This window comes from Ceratotherium simum, chromosome 7 (assembly GCF_057802395.1).
Source record: "Ceratotherium simum simum isolate JZ-2026a chromosome 7, ASM5780239v1, whole genome shotgun sequence".
Classification (NCBI taxonomy): Eukaryota; Metazoa; Chordata; class Mammalia; order Perissodactyla; family Rhinocerotidae; genus Ceratotherium; species Ceratotherium simum.
In genome coordinates this window covers 41,291,247-41,307,991 of record NC_141906.1, presented here as the reverse complement: position 1 = coordinate 41,307,991, position 16,745 = coordinate 41,291,247, and the positions used below count along the sequence as shown (strand labels likewise).

Here is a 16,745-nt window from a genome sequence, read left to right as displayed (position 1 = left end):
TTTCACCTACCTCCTAAACCCAAACCTATCTTGCGTGTATGGAACAATTGTTAAGAGGCTTTCAGATATTTAAAGCCCTTCTCTCTCCAGTGTAGTGTGTTTCCTTGAGAAAGATAATCAGAGACTTCCAAAATGAAGCAGGTATTGGCTACTCAGGAGAGCGGTCAGAAGTGATAACTTTCTTTATGCATACTGTGCTAGACTACTACTGCAACAGTAATAATAATATAACCAAAAAAGGCAGTCCAAATTTTGACTCATCATCTGCTGTGGAAGCCCAATAAACCAGTTTAAATTCACTACTCAGGACTGTCATGGACAATTACAGCCTTTTATTTCCCCTTGGCAAGCTAAGGGGCAGTATGCATCTAGTTAATATTTCCTGTTGTATCTCTATAAAGATCACTGGACCGGTGGAACAGTCAGTCTTTGACTAAAGGAAAAGGCTACCTGACGCTGTAGAATAGGCCCAGCTGGACTCTGGGATGTATTTTTGTAGCTTGGGTTTGGTAATCTAGGTTCCTGGCTTTGTATTCTAGTACAAGAATAATCATTTTGTTTCTGCTAATTTTATTACAGTTGGCCAATGCTTTCTGTCCAGTCTTAAATGCTGTTGTGCAGCTACTGTCAAGTCACATGAGTCAACAATGATCAACCATTACTAACATGAAGACCTGAGGCTAATGACTACCACTAATACTTGACACACAATCATAACCCAGTAAATAGCAATACAAATCTGGATTGATCACAACTACAGAAGATAATCGCCTGTCATTCATCTTAGGCTGAAGAAAAACCAGAAGAGAATTGAGAATTAAGAGAAACTACAATTTGTAAAAATGTACAACTTGCAAAACACATTAAGTATATCAAACTTTGACAATGCAAGAAATTACCTAAGCTCAAACTCTTAACGCCAGCTCAATCAGATGCATTTGTTTCAAGATCAGACCACAGGGCCAGCCCGTGGCTTAGCGGTTAAGTGCACACGCTCCGCTACTGGCGGCCCGGGTTTGGATCCCGGGTGTGCACTGACGCACCACTTGTCCCGCCATGCTGAGGCCGCGTCTCACATACAGCAACTAGAAGGATGTGCAGCTATGACATACAACTATCTACTGGGGCTTTGGGGGAAAAATAAATAAATAAAATTATAAAATTAAAAAAATAATAATTAAAAAAAAATCAGACCACAAACTGATCTAACAATAATTCTGCATAAGTTCATGTGTTCTAAAGATATTGACTATACCAGCAACTCTGTAGTTTCCAAATTTTCACCAATCCCTGCCAAGACAATCCAAGACTAACTCCAGACCCCAAACTCCTATGTGTATTCTTCCTTTGGAGACACCCCACAGTTCCTCTGGTGTATATACACCCTTGGTGCAGCAAGCTAACAAACTCAGCTTTGATTAAAGGTGAGATCCGGGGCCGCCCAGTGGCATAGCGCTTAAGTGCGCACGCTCCGCTTCAGCAGCCCAAGGGTTCACAGGTTCGGATCCCAGGCGCACACCCACACACCACTTGTCAAGCCATGCTGTGGTGGCGTCCCATATAAAGTAGAGGAAGATGGGCATGGATGTTAGCCCAGGGCCAGTCTTCCTCAGCTAAAAAGAGGAGGATTGGCATCGGATGTTAGCTTAGGGCTGACCTTCCTCACAAAAAAAGTAATAAAATAAAGGTGAGATCCTGGTGGGTTTGGGTCAATGGGATTCACCAATATAAATGAGTCAAAGGGTTCCCTCTGACTGAAACACAAACGCTTTACCTTCATCTACAAAGGTAATGAATCCTATATTCTATACACAAATGCCTAACAACATTACCAGTATTAAATAAAACCTCATCAGTATTAATCATCACAATTTTATTAAATAAAAATGTATGAATTTGCTGATATAAAAACTGACAGCCAACCTGTGTTAATTGAAAATGTTTGTACTCTTAAGAAATACTAACTGAAAATAATTTCTCCATATGTAAAAATGTATATTTAATTTGTTTTTCCAAATTTTGATATAGTTGGTTTTAAGTTAACTACTCTAGCAAACCACTGTAAAAATAAATGAAAGATTATAAATGTAACAGCATTTTGGCACACTACTGTTGTGAATATGCTTTTTTTTAAGTAAAAAATGAATCATAGCCAAAATAAAATGTTTTGCCTCTGAATAATATTTTAAGCTTAAGGGAGAAAAAGTCATTAATGAGAAACATTTTCATTTTTCAATGTTTTTAATTTTTTATAAAGATTTTAATTAAACTTCACAGTCACTAAGCAGTTTTTAAACTCAGGCTTCATGATCCTCTTGACTTCGTGCTTTTAAATGGAGTCATTTATCTTCAAAACATGACAAATTTCAAAATCATTAAAAATTATTTTATTCAAATTATGTTTTCCAAAAGAGAGGGTTCTGTGCTAGTCGTCTTTGAAAGTTTTCATACCTACAAAAGAAAAAATGTATTTATAAGAAAATTAAAATAGAATCTTTCTGTCAAATGACTTAAAAAACAACTTTACATGTCATTCTTGAAAACCTAAGATAAAAAAACCTAAAAAGCTAAAAAGTTAATCTGAAATTTTAATTATTCTTATAAAAAGATAGCAAGCATAGTGATTTAAGTATTGGCTTGTATCAGAGAGCACAAATCATAATAAATTTTATTAATTGTTTATCTTCTGCAAATCTGAGAGCTAGAGGAGATTTAAGAAAAAGTCAAATTTAACTCCTCTCTCATTTCATAGATGAGTAGATAAGAGTAATTTGCTCAAGGTCACATCATTACATTGTAACAAAGCTCAAACCTAATACATTCCAGGGCTATCCATGCTACACCATGTTACTACTTCTAAACAAACTCTCCTTACGCATTCCCCCACTTCTGGATATTCAAAATGAAAAGAAACACCTATAAAACAGAAACATGGGAAAGCTGGGGAAACAGATTTATTAATCATTCATTTACAGGGTGCAGTATAAACCACCCTGATGCCTTATACATGTTTACTTTAGATCAAGACTTTCTAAACTTATGAAAAAAAGTTTTGATTGTTATTTCAAGCCTCATATGGTACTTATAATTCAAAATATAAAAAAATTTACAATCCTTAATTGTGGTCCCTAAAACATAAGCAATTGTATTTCCCTGTCTTTACAAATTCAAAATGGCTACTATGTAACAGAATATTTGAGGTAAGAACCATTCCTAATCTGAACTCTACAGTACATACTTTTTAATGGCATGCAAATGTTAATGTATGCTGATGTCCACAATAAAAGAGCATATTTAAATATCAAAGAAGAAATACATTCATAGCCAAAAAATATATATGGTTACCAAAAGCCTTAATATTAGAGATACAAAATGCCCCATACCATTTCAGAACCACATTTGCTGGAATGAACATTTCAGATGGACTTGGTGTCATCTGGGCCTGAGAGACTGCAAATGATGAAGCAAAATTGTAGAAATTGTCCAACATCTTTTGTGTGAACTGAAAAGTTAATAATGAATAGATTAATGGATTATACTAAATACTCCACTTAGACTTTAATATTTTTAATTTAAAATATTCTCACACTATCTTGGTTTTAAGGATTGTGAGTTCTAAGACAGCCTAATGCTGAAGGTTAAAGGAAGTCATAAAATGATATTATGGCACAAAATCATAATAATCTGCCTTTAGTACTTTCTTTATATCTCAAAGAATTTCTGTGATTATCAAATATTTTAAGTTCCTAACATTCATTATGGGAAAAAAAGAAAAACGTTCTTCCTTCAACATATCTTCTTTTATCTCCACCTCTATAGGAACTATGCCCCTCTCCTCAAATCAACCTATTTTCTCATATAAAATAGTAACACTATCTCTAAGAAATCTTTTTCTTGCCAGAAAGATAAAAGTTTAAATATAATAAAGGAGCAACTGGCTACCTGCCATCAATTGTAAAGAAGAGAAAGGTGGCACTACTCCATTTCCTCTATCTCCTGACCTGTTTCTTCTCATTGACCATATCAACAACAAAAAATTTAGAAATGTAACTTTAAAAAGATCCAATTCAGAACAGAAACAAAGTCTGTAAGATAACTAAGGAAAATGCTAAGATAAGTTGATAACAAGACTTTTGTGGAAAATATTTTAAGGCTGTCTTGACAGGAAAGAAAACAAATGAAAGGACCTATACACTATGTTCAGTGGAAAGATACAATATGTTCATGAATAGGAAGGCTTAATGTAGTAATGGCAGCAATTCTCCCCAAATTAAACCTATAAATTCAATGTTATTTCCAACTAAATTCCAACCAAGTTTTTCATAGAACTCGACAAGCTGATACTAAAATTATTATGAAGAATACCTAAGCCTATTTTGATGACTAGAAGGAGGGACTTGGCCTACCAGATATTTAGACTTTTACTGGCAAAGGGACAGGCAAATAGATGAACTGGACTAAAAGAGAGAGCCCAGAAACAAACCTAAGCATATGTGACAACATGATACATAACAAACATGCTATTATTAATCAGGGTAAAAAAAACAACTATTCAATTAATGGGGCCATATATTTGGGAAAAATATACAAACAAAAAGTCAATCTCTATGAAAGAAAATGCAAATGCAGGCCAAGATATGAAAAGATGTTCAACTTTACTAGTAGTCAAAAAATACAAATGAAAACAACAACAATATTCTAATTTCACCCATCAGTTTGGCAACAATTTAAGTTCTGATAAATATTAGTGAGAATGTATAAACATCTATCAACATAGAAATGAAAAAACAAACTGTGGTTCATACATACAATGGCATACTGTACAACAATTAAACTGGATCTGTTTCATGTATTAACATTTAGAAAGTAATGTTGAGTGAATAGCAAGTTGTAGAAGTTTGTACAGTATGATACCATTTATATCCATTTAAAAACATATAAAAGAGTAAATCAGGGGCCAGCCTGGTGGTGTAGTGGTTAATTTCGCGCACTCTGCTTTGGCAGCCCAGGGTTTGCAGGTTCAGATCCTGGGCACGGACCTACACATTGCTCATCAAGCCATGCTGTGAAGGCAACCCACACACAAAATAGAGGAACATTGGCAAAGATGTTAGCTCAGGGCCAATCTTCCTCACCAAAAAAAAAGAGTAAATCAACATAAAGGAAAAATAGAGGAAACAGAAAACCAGGGATTCAACACAGAAAAATAAAAGGAATTTATACAGTAATGGTGAAATAAAGTAATATCTTGATTACAGTTATGCAACAGACCCAGAGAATAATCAGTCCACCACAGAACAAAAAAGAAAGGAGAGTTTCAAGAGGGATGTGTCCAAAACAAATTTAAAATTGCTATATTTAAATATATTGAATGGGAATTTACACTTGGAAGAGTTTGGGCATAAATTAGAAATGGGAACATAAATATCCATGTAAAAGAAAAAATGAGGCATTTATTAACCAGGAAAAATCAAAAGTTATACAAGAAAAAAAATGTAATCATAGCACTACACGTGACTCAGTTCCGAAAAATATTTACCTGGTCATAATATTGAAAACTCTGAATATTAATTCAACAAAAATCTATATTGGAAAGGTGGGGAGAAAAGATGTCTGTGTATATTGGGCAGCAGGGGAGTAAGACAGCTAATCATGTTAACATATCAGTTAAGTCAATGGAAAACACTTACAGCAGATAAGTTAATAAAGAACAGTTTAAGCAAGCTTTTTCTGACACATGGACGTAAATACAGGAAGAAATAGGTAAAAAAAAATGATGGGAGGTTGAAAGTGACTGCTTCTGAGGAGCAGAATATAAGAGGTATAACAGAGGACAACTGTTTTGCATGTAAAACTATCTGACTTTTTAAACCATGTACATGTACTACTGACAAAAAATTAAATGAAATAAGAGTAAGAGTATAAATTAGAAATATGTTTAAACACACACACAAATGGTACTATACATATTTTATGGATATATATGATTTTTTTTTTTTTTTTAAGTACTAAAGTATTGATAGGAAAGATAAATAAAGTTAGAAGATTAGCTACCCAGACAGGAAAGCAAAGAAGAGAAGCAGACATGGGGGCCGGTCCCGTGGCTTAGCAGTTGAGTGCACGCGCTCCGCTGCTGGCAGCCCGGGTTCGGATCCCAGGCACGCACCGACGCACCGCTTCTCCGGCCATGCTGAGGCCACGTCCCACATACAGCAACTAGAAGGATGTGCAGCTATGACATACAACTATCTACTGGGGCTTTGGGGGAAAAAATAAATAAATAAATAAATAAATAAATAAAATTATAAAAAAAAAAAAGCAGCAGACAGCAGAGGTCTCTATCTGTAGTATTTTATTTTTTGTTGCTGTTAGCAGCAAATATGGTAAAAACGTAACAGTTAAATCTAGGTGGAAGACACATGGAAGTCTTCGTATATACTCCACTATAAAAAGAGCTCTATAAGGACAGGTTTTATTTTGTCTACCTATTTTTAACTATTTGTGCTTAGAAAATGCTTGGCACACAGTAGGTACACAATAAATATTTGTGGAATGTATTTTTCTGTATATTTAAAATATTTCAGAAAAGAATGTTTAAATAAAAAATATATATGCTTTATTAAAAAGCTCAAATAACTTATAAATATACAGAGTACAAAGTCTTCCTGCCCCTCTCCAGGGATAACATCACTTTGGTATATATTTTCTAGACATTTTTCTAATACAATCTATATGGGATACTATAAGTATTGTTTTACAACTTGTTTTTTCCAGCACAGTAGTTTATTTTAAAAATTACTGGATGGGCCGGCCCCGTGGCTTAGCGGTTAAGTGCGCGCGCTCCGCTGCTGGCGGCCCGGGTTCAGATCCTGGGCGTGCACCAACGCACCGCTTCTCCGGCCATGCTGAGGCCCCGTCCCACATACAGCAACTGGAAGGATGTGCAGCTATGACATACAACTATCTACTGGGGCTTTGGGGGGGGGGAATAAATAAATAAAATCTTTTAAAAAATAAATAAATAAAATAAAAATTACTGGAAAAATTTTTAAGACCCATACTCTGTCATTCCTAATTCAGCCCATTCTCAAAAGATCATGCGACAAGTCTACCTTTAAATTCACGGCCACAACCCTCAAAAGCGTGCTGCCCAGCAAACTCATCAGGCTTCCCTGGTCCATTCACAGTCCTCCTCTCCTAGAGAACTTAATTAATCCTTTTAATTTAAGTTTCCAATATTCCCTTTCCCCTCAATCTTAGCTGATGACCTTGCTTCCTATTTCACTGAGCAAAGAGAAGGAATCAAGAGAGAACTTGCACGTGTTCTTACCACATTTACCAATATCCTGCATCTGTAACAATATATCCATTGCTATAAATTCTGCCTGTTATCCTATTAAAAATGAACACCTCCAAATGTGCTCCCATTTCCTACTCAAGGACAGCACTTCTGCAAGTCTCCCCGTTCTCCTGCATCATCAATTTTTCTCTCTCTAATGCTTCATTCCTGTCAGTCAAACATGATGTAGTATCTCCCATTAAAAACAGGACAAAAGCAAAAAATAATAATTCCTTATCCCCACAGCCCCCTCAAGCAACCAAACCATTTATCTGCTGTCCTTTATAACACTCATCAAGAGTCATCTACACTCCACTGTATCTGAAGCCAGGTACCTGAGGGTTACTGTAAATATTCAGTAGGAACATGGTTACCCTTCAACCTTGTTTCCAACACACACACACATGAAAAGAAGTTAATCCACACATCTTGATAAGCTTTAACCTGAGGGGTGAGACTCAAGGGCCACAAAGATTTATAAGGTTGTTTTGCAGAGGAAAAAGAATGCCTTTAAGGAAGGCAGATAACCATCCCCCAGCTGCTGCTGATGCTCAGAAGTCTGGCTGCCCAAGGGCTTAACTGGAGTAAAAGAAATAGACTTCCCCTTTGTTTCTCTGCAACTCTGCCCACGCCCTTTAGCTCTATAAGACCCAGTGCTTTCTTCTTTCATTAAGGCAGATTTGAGAGAACCTATCCTCCCGCCTTCTCATTTGGCCAATTCGAATAAACCTTTCTCTACCTCCAAGCACCATGTCTCAGTGACTGGCTTACTGCGCACTGGGCACAGGAACCTGAGATTAAGAGGTTCGATATCATTTACATTTCCTCCTCTGCAACTCACTCGAACTCACTCCAAACTCCCCCTTCTACCACTCTGAACTCGTGTCCAAGTTTTTAATGACTTCTACCTTGTTGAATTCAACAGTAAATTCTTAGCCCTCATCTTACTTGACCCATCAGCAGTGTGATACTATTGATCACTTCTTCCTTCTTAAAAACCAGTCTTCACTTGGCTTTCAAAACAATACTTTCGGGGTCTCCTCCTACTTTAGGCTGCTCCTTTTCTTTTATTTCTTCTCATCTCTTAAGCTCAACTTTGAAATGGCCCCAAGCTCAGTCACTGGCCAACTTCTCTATTTAGTTACTTCTCTAGTGATCACCCTCCCTCCACAAGTTTAAATACCATCTCTACACTGATGACTCCCAAATTTTTATCTCTATCCCAGACTTCTCTCTTGAACTCTAGATTTGTCATCTCCAGGTGAATACCTAACAAGCATCCCAAACATAGAACGATCAAAATCCAACTTCTGATTCTACTCCCAGCCCATACCTGTTCTTTTCACAATATTCCTGTGTTCCAGTTCCTTGAGCCAACATCCTTGGAGCCAGAGATGTCTCTCTTTATCTCAGACCTCAAGTGTGATCCAAACCCTGAAACACTACTGGCTCCATGTTCAAATTATCTCCAGAAATCAACTACTTTTCATCACCTCCACTTCTACCTCTCCACACCCCCCACTTCAAGTCATTATCATCTTTCATCTAGATTTTCCAAGAGCCTCCTAACTGATCTTCTTCTTTCCATCTTTGCCCCACTACAGTTTCTCTCCAAAGATGCAAAAGTGATCCCTTTAAGATGTAAGTTAGATCGTATTACTCTTCTGCTCAAAACTCTCTTACGTTTTCTCTTCCAAACAGAATATAAGCCAAAGTCCTTATAAAAGCCAATGAGGTCTCTTATGATTTATCCTACAGCCACCTCCCCCATAATCTCTGACCTCATCTCCCGTCCTCACCCTTGCTCACTCTACTCCAGCCACAAAGACCCTTATGTTATTCTTCAAACATAACAGATTTCTTCCTCAGAGACTTTGTACTAGCTATACCTCTGCCTAGATCATACCCCGCTTCAGGAATTGGCCATACAGAGGTTAAAAGTCAACCCTTTTGGAATCATGTCACTTTAAGCTCTATGAGGACAAGGATCTTGCTTATCAGCTTCACAATTGCATACCCACAGCCCAGCATACTAATTGGGAGAGAGAAAGAAGAAAAGTTCATATTTAAACCCATTTTAAAAAATCACTTTGAGGGCCAGCCCCAGTGGACTGGTGGTTAAGTTTGGCACACTCTGCTTGGCGGCCCAGGTTCAGTTCCCAGGTAGGGACCTACACCATTCATCTATCATTGGCCATGCTGTGGTGGCGGCTCACATACGAAAAAAAAAAGAGGAAGACTGGCAACAGATGTTAGCTCAGGGCAAATCTTCCTCAGCAAACAAACAAAAAAAGATCACTTTGAGCTATTTTATCACTATAAAAACATATGTCTTGTCAAAGTATTTATAAATTTTAAAATATCTATAAAGAAAGCAGACAAAGGGAAAACATCCATGGAAGCCAATAACTTATGTCATATATGTTTACCTTCATTTTTACATGGTTTCTACCACCAGGCTAATTTTTAAAGTAGAGACTATGACTTTTAAGTTATTTTAGAAAATAATGAAATATGCACTGCATTACCTGAGTGAATGAGTCAACTGAGGACACAGCCGCATTACCTACAGGAGTCTGCTGAGCCAGACTGTCTAGTAATTCCACTGAAATTCCAATCTGAGCAACAGATGGAGTTCGGACAATATTCATGGCTCCAAAAGGGTGTTGGCTTCCTTCTCCTGAAAGAAATTAACATGTGCCACATATTTCAAGTTTAACTTGTATCCATATAAATTCCTTTGTAAATACGTGAAGAACCTCTGATCTAATATACACTAAAAAGTTCTGTTACATGAAAGCTTGTCTCTTTTCAAATAAATGTAAAAGGCTACCTAGTTTTTACCATATTAACAAAGAATAAAAAAACTAAAATTTTCCCCACCAGAAAAATAGCTGTTACTTTTCTAAAACATATTAAAATTACTTAAGCTAGAAATGGAAATTAACAGAATAAGAGAAAAATAAATGAATGAGCATTAATTAGATAAAAGATTCTCAATGCTAACTCTGAGGGAAGGATATTTTTAAAGATTTATCTTTACATTGCCATTATTACTGATAAATGACATGGCATATTTTACTAAATGTCATGGATCACCCCACTCAATACTTGATGATGTTATCAAATAGGCAATAAAGAAATCTGCAGCTTATTCATGAAAAATATTTAATAACTCTTCCCATTTATAATATATCCTATATACATAAAATATATCATTAAGTGTACATCTGAGCCTGTAACTGCCAGCTAACTTATACATGGAAAATATAGGCCAATTTTATTAATCCACACAAGACATAATCAGAAAAGTTAGTCTGATAAAGAAAAAAATTCATACAATGAATAGATTTTTGGATTATCTGCTGTTTTCACATGACCATAAAATGTTTAACAAATACTGAAGAACAAACATCTGGAACAACACACATCCTAATAACTAGAACACTCATTGCAAGTATCAAAACTCTTCTTAAATTTTCAAGCATATGAGCAAAAACTTATACATGTATTTTTCTGTGCTTTAAAAATACAGACATACACACCTCACTAAACATGACTGGTTTAAGGTATTTTCAGTATTTTTAAATTGTTTCATTTAATTTCCACATATTAGTGAATTTTCTAGATTTACTTCTGTTACTTCTAATCTCTATCAAGGTGGTCAGAGAACAATCTTTTAAAATATATTGAGATGTGTGTGGTGATGGGTTGTAATTAGTATTTTGGTGGTGAACATGATGTAGTCCATGCAGAAATAGAAGTACAATGATGTACACCTGAAATTTTTACAATGTTATAAACCAACGTTACCGCAATAAACAAAAAATTAAAGTAAAAAAAAAAAATAAAATAAAAAAATAATAATAATAAAATATATTGAGAGTTGTTTGGGGCCAGCCCAATGGCGCAAGTGGTTAAGTGCACACGCTCCACTGTGGCAGCCTGGGGTTTGCCGGTTCAGATCCCGGGTGCACACTGACGCGCTGCTTGTTGAGCCATGCTGTGGCGGCGTCCCATATAAAGTAGAGGAGGACGGGCACAGATGTTAGCTCGGGGCCAGTCTTCCTCAGCAAAAAGAGGAGGACTGGCATCAGATGTTAGCTCAGGGCTGATCTTCCTCACAAAAAAAAAAATATATATATATAGAGAGAGAGAGAGAGACTTTTTTTTTTTTTTTTAATTTTTTGTTTATTGCAGTAACATTGGTTTATAACATTGTAAAAATTTCAGGTGTACATCATTGTACTTCTATTTCTGCATGGACTACATCATGTTCACCACCAAAATACTAATTACAACCCATCACCACACACATGTACCGAATTATCCCTTTCGCCCTCCTCCCTCCCCCCTTCCCCTCTGGTAACCACCAATCCAATCTCTGTCCCTATGTGTTTGTTTATTGTTGTTATTATCTACTACTTAATGAAGGAAATCATACGGTATTTGACCTTCTCCCTCTGACTTATTTCACTTTGCATAATACCCTCAATGTCCATCCATGTTGTCACAAATGGCTGGATTTCATCGTTTCTTATGGCTGAGTACTATTCCATTGTGTATATATACCACAGCTTCTTTATCCATTCGTCCCTTGATGGGCACTTAGGTTGCTTCCAAGTCTTGGCTATTGTGAATAAGGCTGCAATGAACACAGGGGTGCATGTACCTTTGCAAATTGGTGTTTTCAAGTTCTTTGGATAAACACCCAACAGTGGAATAGCTGGATCATATGGTAGTTCTATCGTTGATTTTTTGAGGAATCTCCATACTGTTTTCCATAGCGGCTGCACCAGTTTGCACTCCCACCAGCAGTGTATGAGAGTTCCCTTCTCTCCACATCCTCTCCAACACATGTTGTTTCCTGTCTTGTTAATTATAGCCATTCTGACGGGCGTGAGGTGATATCTCATTGTAGTTTTGATTTGCATTTCCCTGATAGTTAGTGATTTTGAACATCTTTTCATGTGTCTGTTGGCCATCTGTATATCTTCTTTGGAGAGATGTCTGTTCAGGTCTTTTGCCCATTTTTTAATTGGGTTGGTAGTTTTTTTGTTGGTGAGATGCATGAGTTCTTTATATATTTTGGAGATTAAGCCCTTATCAGAAGTATGGTTTGCAAATATCTTCTCCCAATTGTTAGGTTGTCTTTTCGTTTTGTTGATGGTTTCCTTTGCTGTGCAGAAGCTTTTTAGTTTGATGTAGTCCCATTTGTTTATTTTTTCTATTGTTTCTCTTGCCCGGTCAGATGTGGTGTTTGAAAAGATGTTGCTAAGACCGATGTCGAAGAGCGTACTGCCTATGTTTTCTTCTAGAAGTTTCACAGTTTCAGGTCTTACATTCAAGTCTTTAATCCATTTGGAGTTAATTTTTGTGTATGGTGTAAGGTAAGGATCTACTTTCATTTTTTTGCATATGGCTATCCAGTTTTCCCAACACCATTTGTTGAAGAGACTTTCTTTTCCCCATTGTATGTTCTTGGCTCCTTTGTCAAAGATTAGCTGTCCATAGATGTGTGGGTTTATTTCTGGGCTTTCGATTCTATTCCATTGATCTGTGTGTCTGTTTTTGTGCCAGTACCATGCTGTTTTGGTTACTATAGCTTTGTAGTATATTTTGAAATCAGGGAGTGTGATACCTCCAGCTTTGTTCTTTTTTCTCAGGATTCCTTTAGCTATTTGGGGTCTTTTGTTGTTCCATATAAATTTTAGGATTCTTTGTTCTATTTCTGTGAAAAATGTTGTTGGAACTTTGATAGGGATTGCATTGAATCTATAGATGGCTTTAGGAAGTATGGACATCTTAACTATGTTAATTCTTCCAATCCAAGCGCACGGAATATCTTTCCATTTCTTTGTGTCTTCTTCAATTTCTTTCAGAAATGTTTTATAGTTTTCGGTGTACAGATCTTTCACCTCTTTGGATAAGTTTATTCCTAGGAATTTTATTCTTTTGTTGCAATTGTAAATGGGATGGTATTCTTAATTTCTCTTTCTGCTACTTCGTTGTTAGTGTACAGAAATGCAACTGATTTTTGTATGTTGATTTTGTATCCTGCAACTTTACCATATTCGTTTATTACTTCTAAAAGTTTTCTGGTGGATTCTTTAGGGTTTTCTATATATAAAATCATGTCATCTGCAAATAGTGACAGTTTCACTTCTTCCTTTCCAATTTGGATCCCTTTTCTTTCTTTCTCTTGCCTGATTGCTCTGGCTAGGACTTCCAATACTATGTTGAATAGGAGTGGTGACAGTGGGCATCCTTGTCTGGTTCCTGTTCTTAGAGGGATAGCTTTCAGTTTTTCACCATTGAGGATGATATTAGCTGTGGGTTTCTCATATATGGTCTTTATTATGTTGAGGTACTTTCCTTCTATACCCATTTTATTCAGAGTTTTTATCATAAATGGATGCTGGATCTTGTCAAATGCTTTCTCTGCATCTATTGAGATGATCATGTGATTTTTGTTCTTCATTTTATTAATGTGGTGTATTACGTTGATTGATTTGCGAATGTTAAACCATCCCTGCATCCCTGGAATAAATCCCACTTGATCATGGTGTATAATCTTTTCAACATATTGTTGTATGCGATTTGCTAGTATTTTGTTGAGGATTTTCGCATCGATGTTCATCAGTGATATTGGCCTGTAATTTTCTTTTTTTGTGTTGTCCTTGTCTGGTTTTGGTATCAGGGTAATGTCAGCGTCAGAGAATGAGTTAGGAGCTTCCCCCTCCTCAATTTTTTAGAAGAGTTTGAGAAGGATAGGTATTAAGTCTTCTTTGAATGTTTGGTAGAATTCATCAGGGAAGCCGTCTGGTCCTGGACTTTTATTTTTGGGGAGGTTTTTGATTACTGTTTCGATCTCCTTACTGGTGATTGGTCTATTCAAATTCTCTACTTCTTCTTGATCCAGTTTTGGAAGGTTGTATGATTCTAAGAATTTATCCATTTCTTCCAGATTGTCGAATTGGTTGGCATATAGCTTTTCATAGTATTCTCTTATAATCTTTTGTATTTCTGAGGTGTCTGTTGTAACCTCTCCTCTTTCATTTCTGATTTTACTTATTTGTGCCTTCTCTCTTTTTTTCTTGGTGAGTCTAGCTAAAGGTTTGTCTATTTTGTTGATTTTTTCAAAGAACCAGCTCTTGGTTTTATTAATTTTTTCTATTGTTTTTTTGGTCTCTATTTCATTAATTTCTGCTCTGATTTTTATTATTTCCCTTCTTCTACTGATTTTGGGCTTTGTTTGTTCTTCTTTTTCCAGTTCCTTTAGGTGCATTGTTAGATTGTTTATTTGAGATTTTTCTTGTTTGTTGAGATATGCCTGTATCGCTATAAACTTCCCTCTTAGAACCGCTTTTGCTGTATCCCATAAATTCTGGCATGTCGTATTTTCATTTTCATTTGTCTCCAGGTATTTTTTGATTTCTTCTTTGATTTCTTCGTTAACCCAGTCGTTGTTCAGTAGCATTTTGTTTAATCTCCATGTATTTGTGGCTTTTCTGATTTTCTTCCTATAGTTGATTTCTAGTTTCATACCGTTGTGGTCAGAAAAGATGCTTGGTATTATTTCAATCTTCTTAAATTTATGGAGACTTGTTTTGTGGCCTAATATGTGGTCAATCCTGGAGAATGTTCCATGTGCATTTGAAAAGAACGTGTATTCTTCGGTTTTTGGATGGAATGCTCTGTATATATCTACTAGGTCCATCTGTTCTAGTGTGTCGTTTAAGGCCAATGTTTCCTTATTGATCTTCTGTTTGGATGATCTATCCGTTGGTGTAAGTGGAGTGTTAAAGTCCCCTACTATTATTGTGTTACTGTCTATTTCTGTTTTTATGTCTGTTAATAATTGCTTTATATATTTAGGTGCACCTACATTGGGTGCGTAGATATTTACAAGTGTTATATCCTCTTGTTGGATTGTTCCCTTGATCATTATGTAATGCCCTTCTTTGTCTCTTTTTACAGTTTTTGTTTGAAAGTCTATTTTGTGAGAGAGACTTTTTTTGTGGCCTAACATATTATCTATACAAAGGAATGTTCCGTGTTCACTTGAGACAAATGTGTGTTCTGCTGTTGTTAGATAGAATGTTCTATATAAGTCTATTAGGTCTGGTTGGTTTACGGTATTGTTCGTCTTCTATTTCCTTGATGATCTTCTGTCTAGTGGTTCTATCCATTATAGAGAGTATAGCAAGCAAGTAATAGTTTCCAACTATTATTGTTAAGGCTCTGTTGTTAGGTGCACACAAGTTTATAACTGTTATACCTTTTTGATGGATTGACCCTTTTGTCATTATATAATGTCCTTCTATAGCTTCCACAACAATTTTTGTCTTAAGTCTACTTAGTCTTATTCTAGTACAGCCACTTCAGCTCTCTTTTGGTTTCTGTTGGCATTTATCTTTTTTCATCCTTTACTTTCAACCAATCTGTTTCTTTGAAGTAATAGTTGGATCATGTTTTTTTATCCATTCTGCAAATCTCTGCCTTTTACTGGAGAGTTTAATTTTGTGTTAAATAGATACTTGCTAGTGTACCATTTTAATTCTTTTACCAAATATTTTTTATTTTTTTAGTGGCTGCACTGGGGATTACAATTAACATCTTAGTTTATAACAACCTAGTTTGGACTAATAGCAATTTAACTTCAACAGTATACAAAAATTTTGCTCCTACATAACTCCTTCTCTCTCTTATGTTGTTATTGTCACAAATTACATCTTTATACGTAGTATAAAGATGTAAACATAGATTAATGTTTAATTAATCTAAACATAGATTAAACATAGATTTACAGTTTTTGTTTTATGCAGTTGTTTTTTATCAGATAGGAAAAAAAGGAGTTACAAACAATATGTACATTAATACTGACTCTTATAATTACCTAATTTACCCGTGTTCCTTTTTTTCTTCATATGAATCTGAATTACTGTCTCATGTCCTCTCATTTCAGCCTAAAGGACTTCCTTTAGCATTTCTTGTAAGGTAGGTCTTCTAGACAATGACTCTCTTGGTTTTTGTTTATCTGGAAATGTCTTCATTTCTGACAGATAGTTTTGATAGACAGAGAATTCTTGATTGACAGCTTTTTTCTGTCAGTACTTTAAATATGTCATCCCACTGCCTTCAGCACTCTATTGTTTCTGATGAGAAATCAGACATAATCTTATTAAGGATCCTTGCATGTGATGAGTTGCTTCTCCTGCTGCTTTCAAGATGCTCTCTTTGTCCTTGGCAGTTTGATTATGACATGTCTTGGTGTGCAGTTTATCCTACTCAGAGTTCATTGAGCTTAAGTGTGTAGATTAATATTCTTCATCAAATTTAGAAAGTTTTGGTCATTATTTCTTCAAATATTCTTTCCACTCCTTCTCTCTCTCTTTTCCTTCTC

General features: G+C 35.8%; 1 protein-coding gene across 2 annotated transcripts in view; it reads right to left on the bottom strand.

The window, feature by feature from the left end:
- Positions 1 to 2,370: 2,370 nt before the first annotated feature.
- The window catches only part of HIKESHI (heat shock protein nuclear import factor hikeshi), a 42,796-nt gene continuing 28,421 nt past the window's right edge, over positions 2,371 to 16,745 (bottom strand). For both annotated transcript variants that reach the window (XM_014790393.2, XM_087433556.1), the window contains 3 exons: positions 9,868 to 10,019; positions 3,384 to 3,502; positions 2,371 to 2,451 (listed from right to left, as the gene is read on the bottom strand). In XM_014790393.2, coding sequence (XP_014645879.1) covers positions 2,397 to 2,451; positions 3,384 to 3,502; positions 9,868 to 10,019 — 326 coding nt within the window. In that variant the 3' untranslated portion in view covers positions 2,371 to 2,396. The remainder of the gene's footprint in view (positions 2,452 to 3,383; positions 3,503 to 9,867; positions 10,020 to 16,745) is intronic.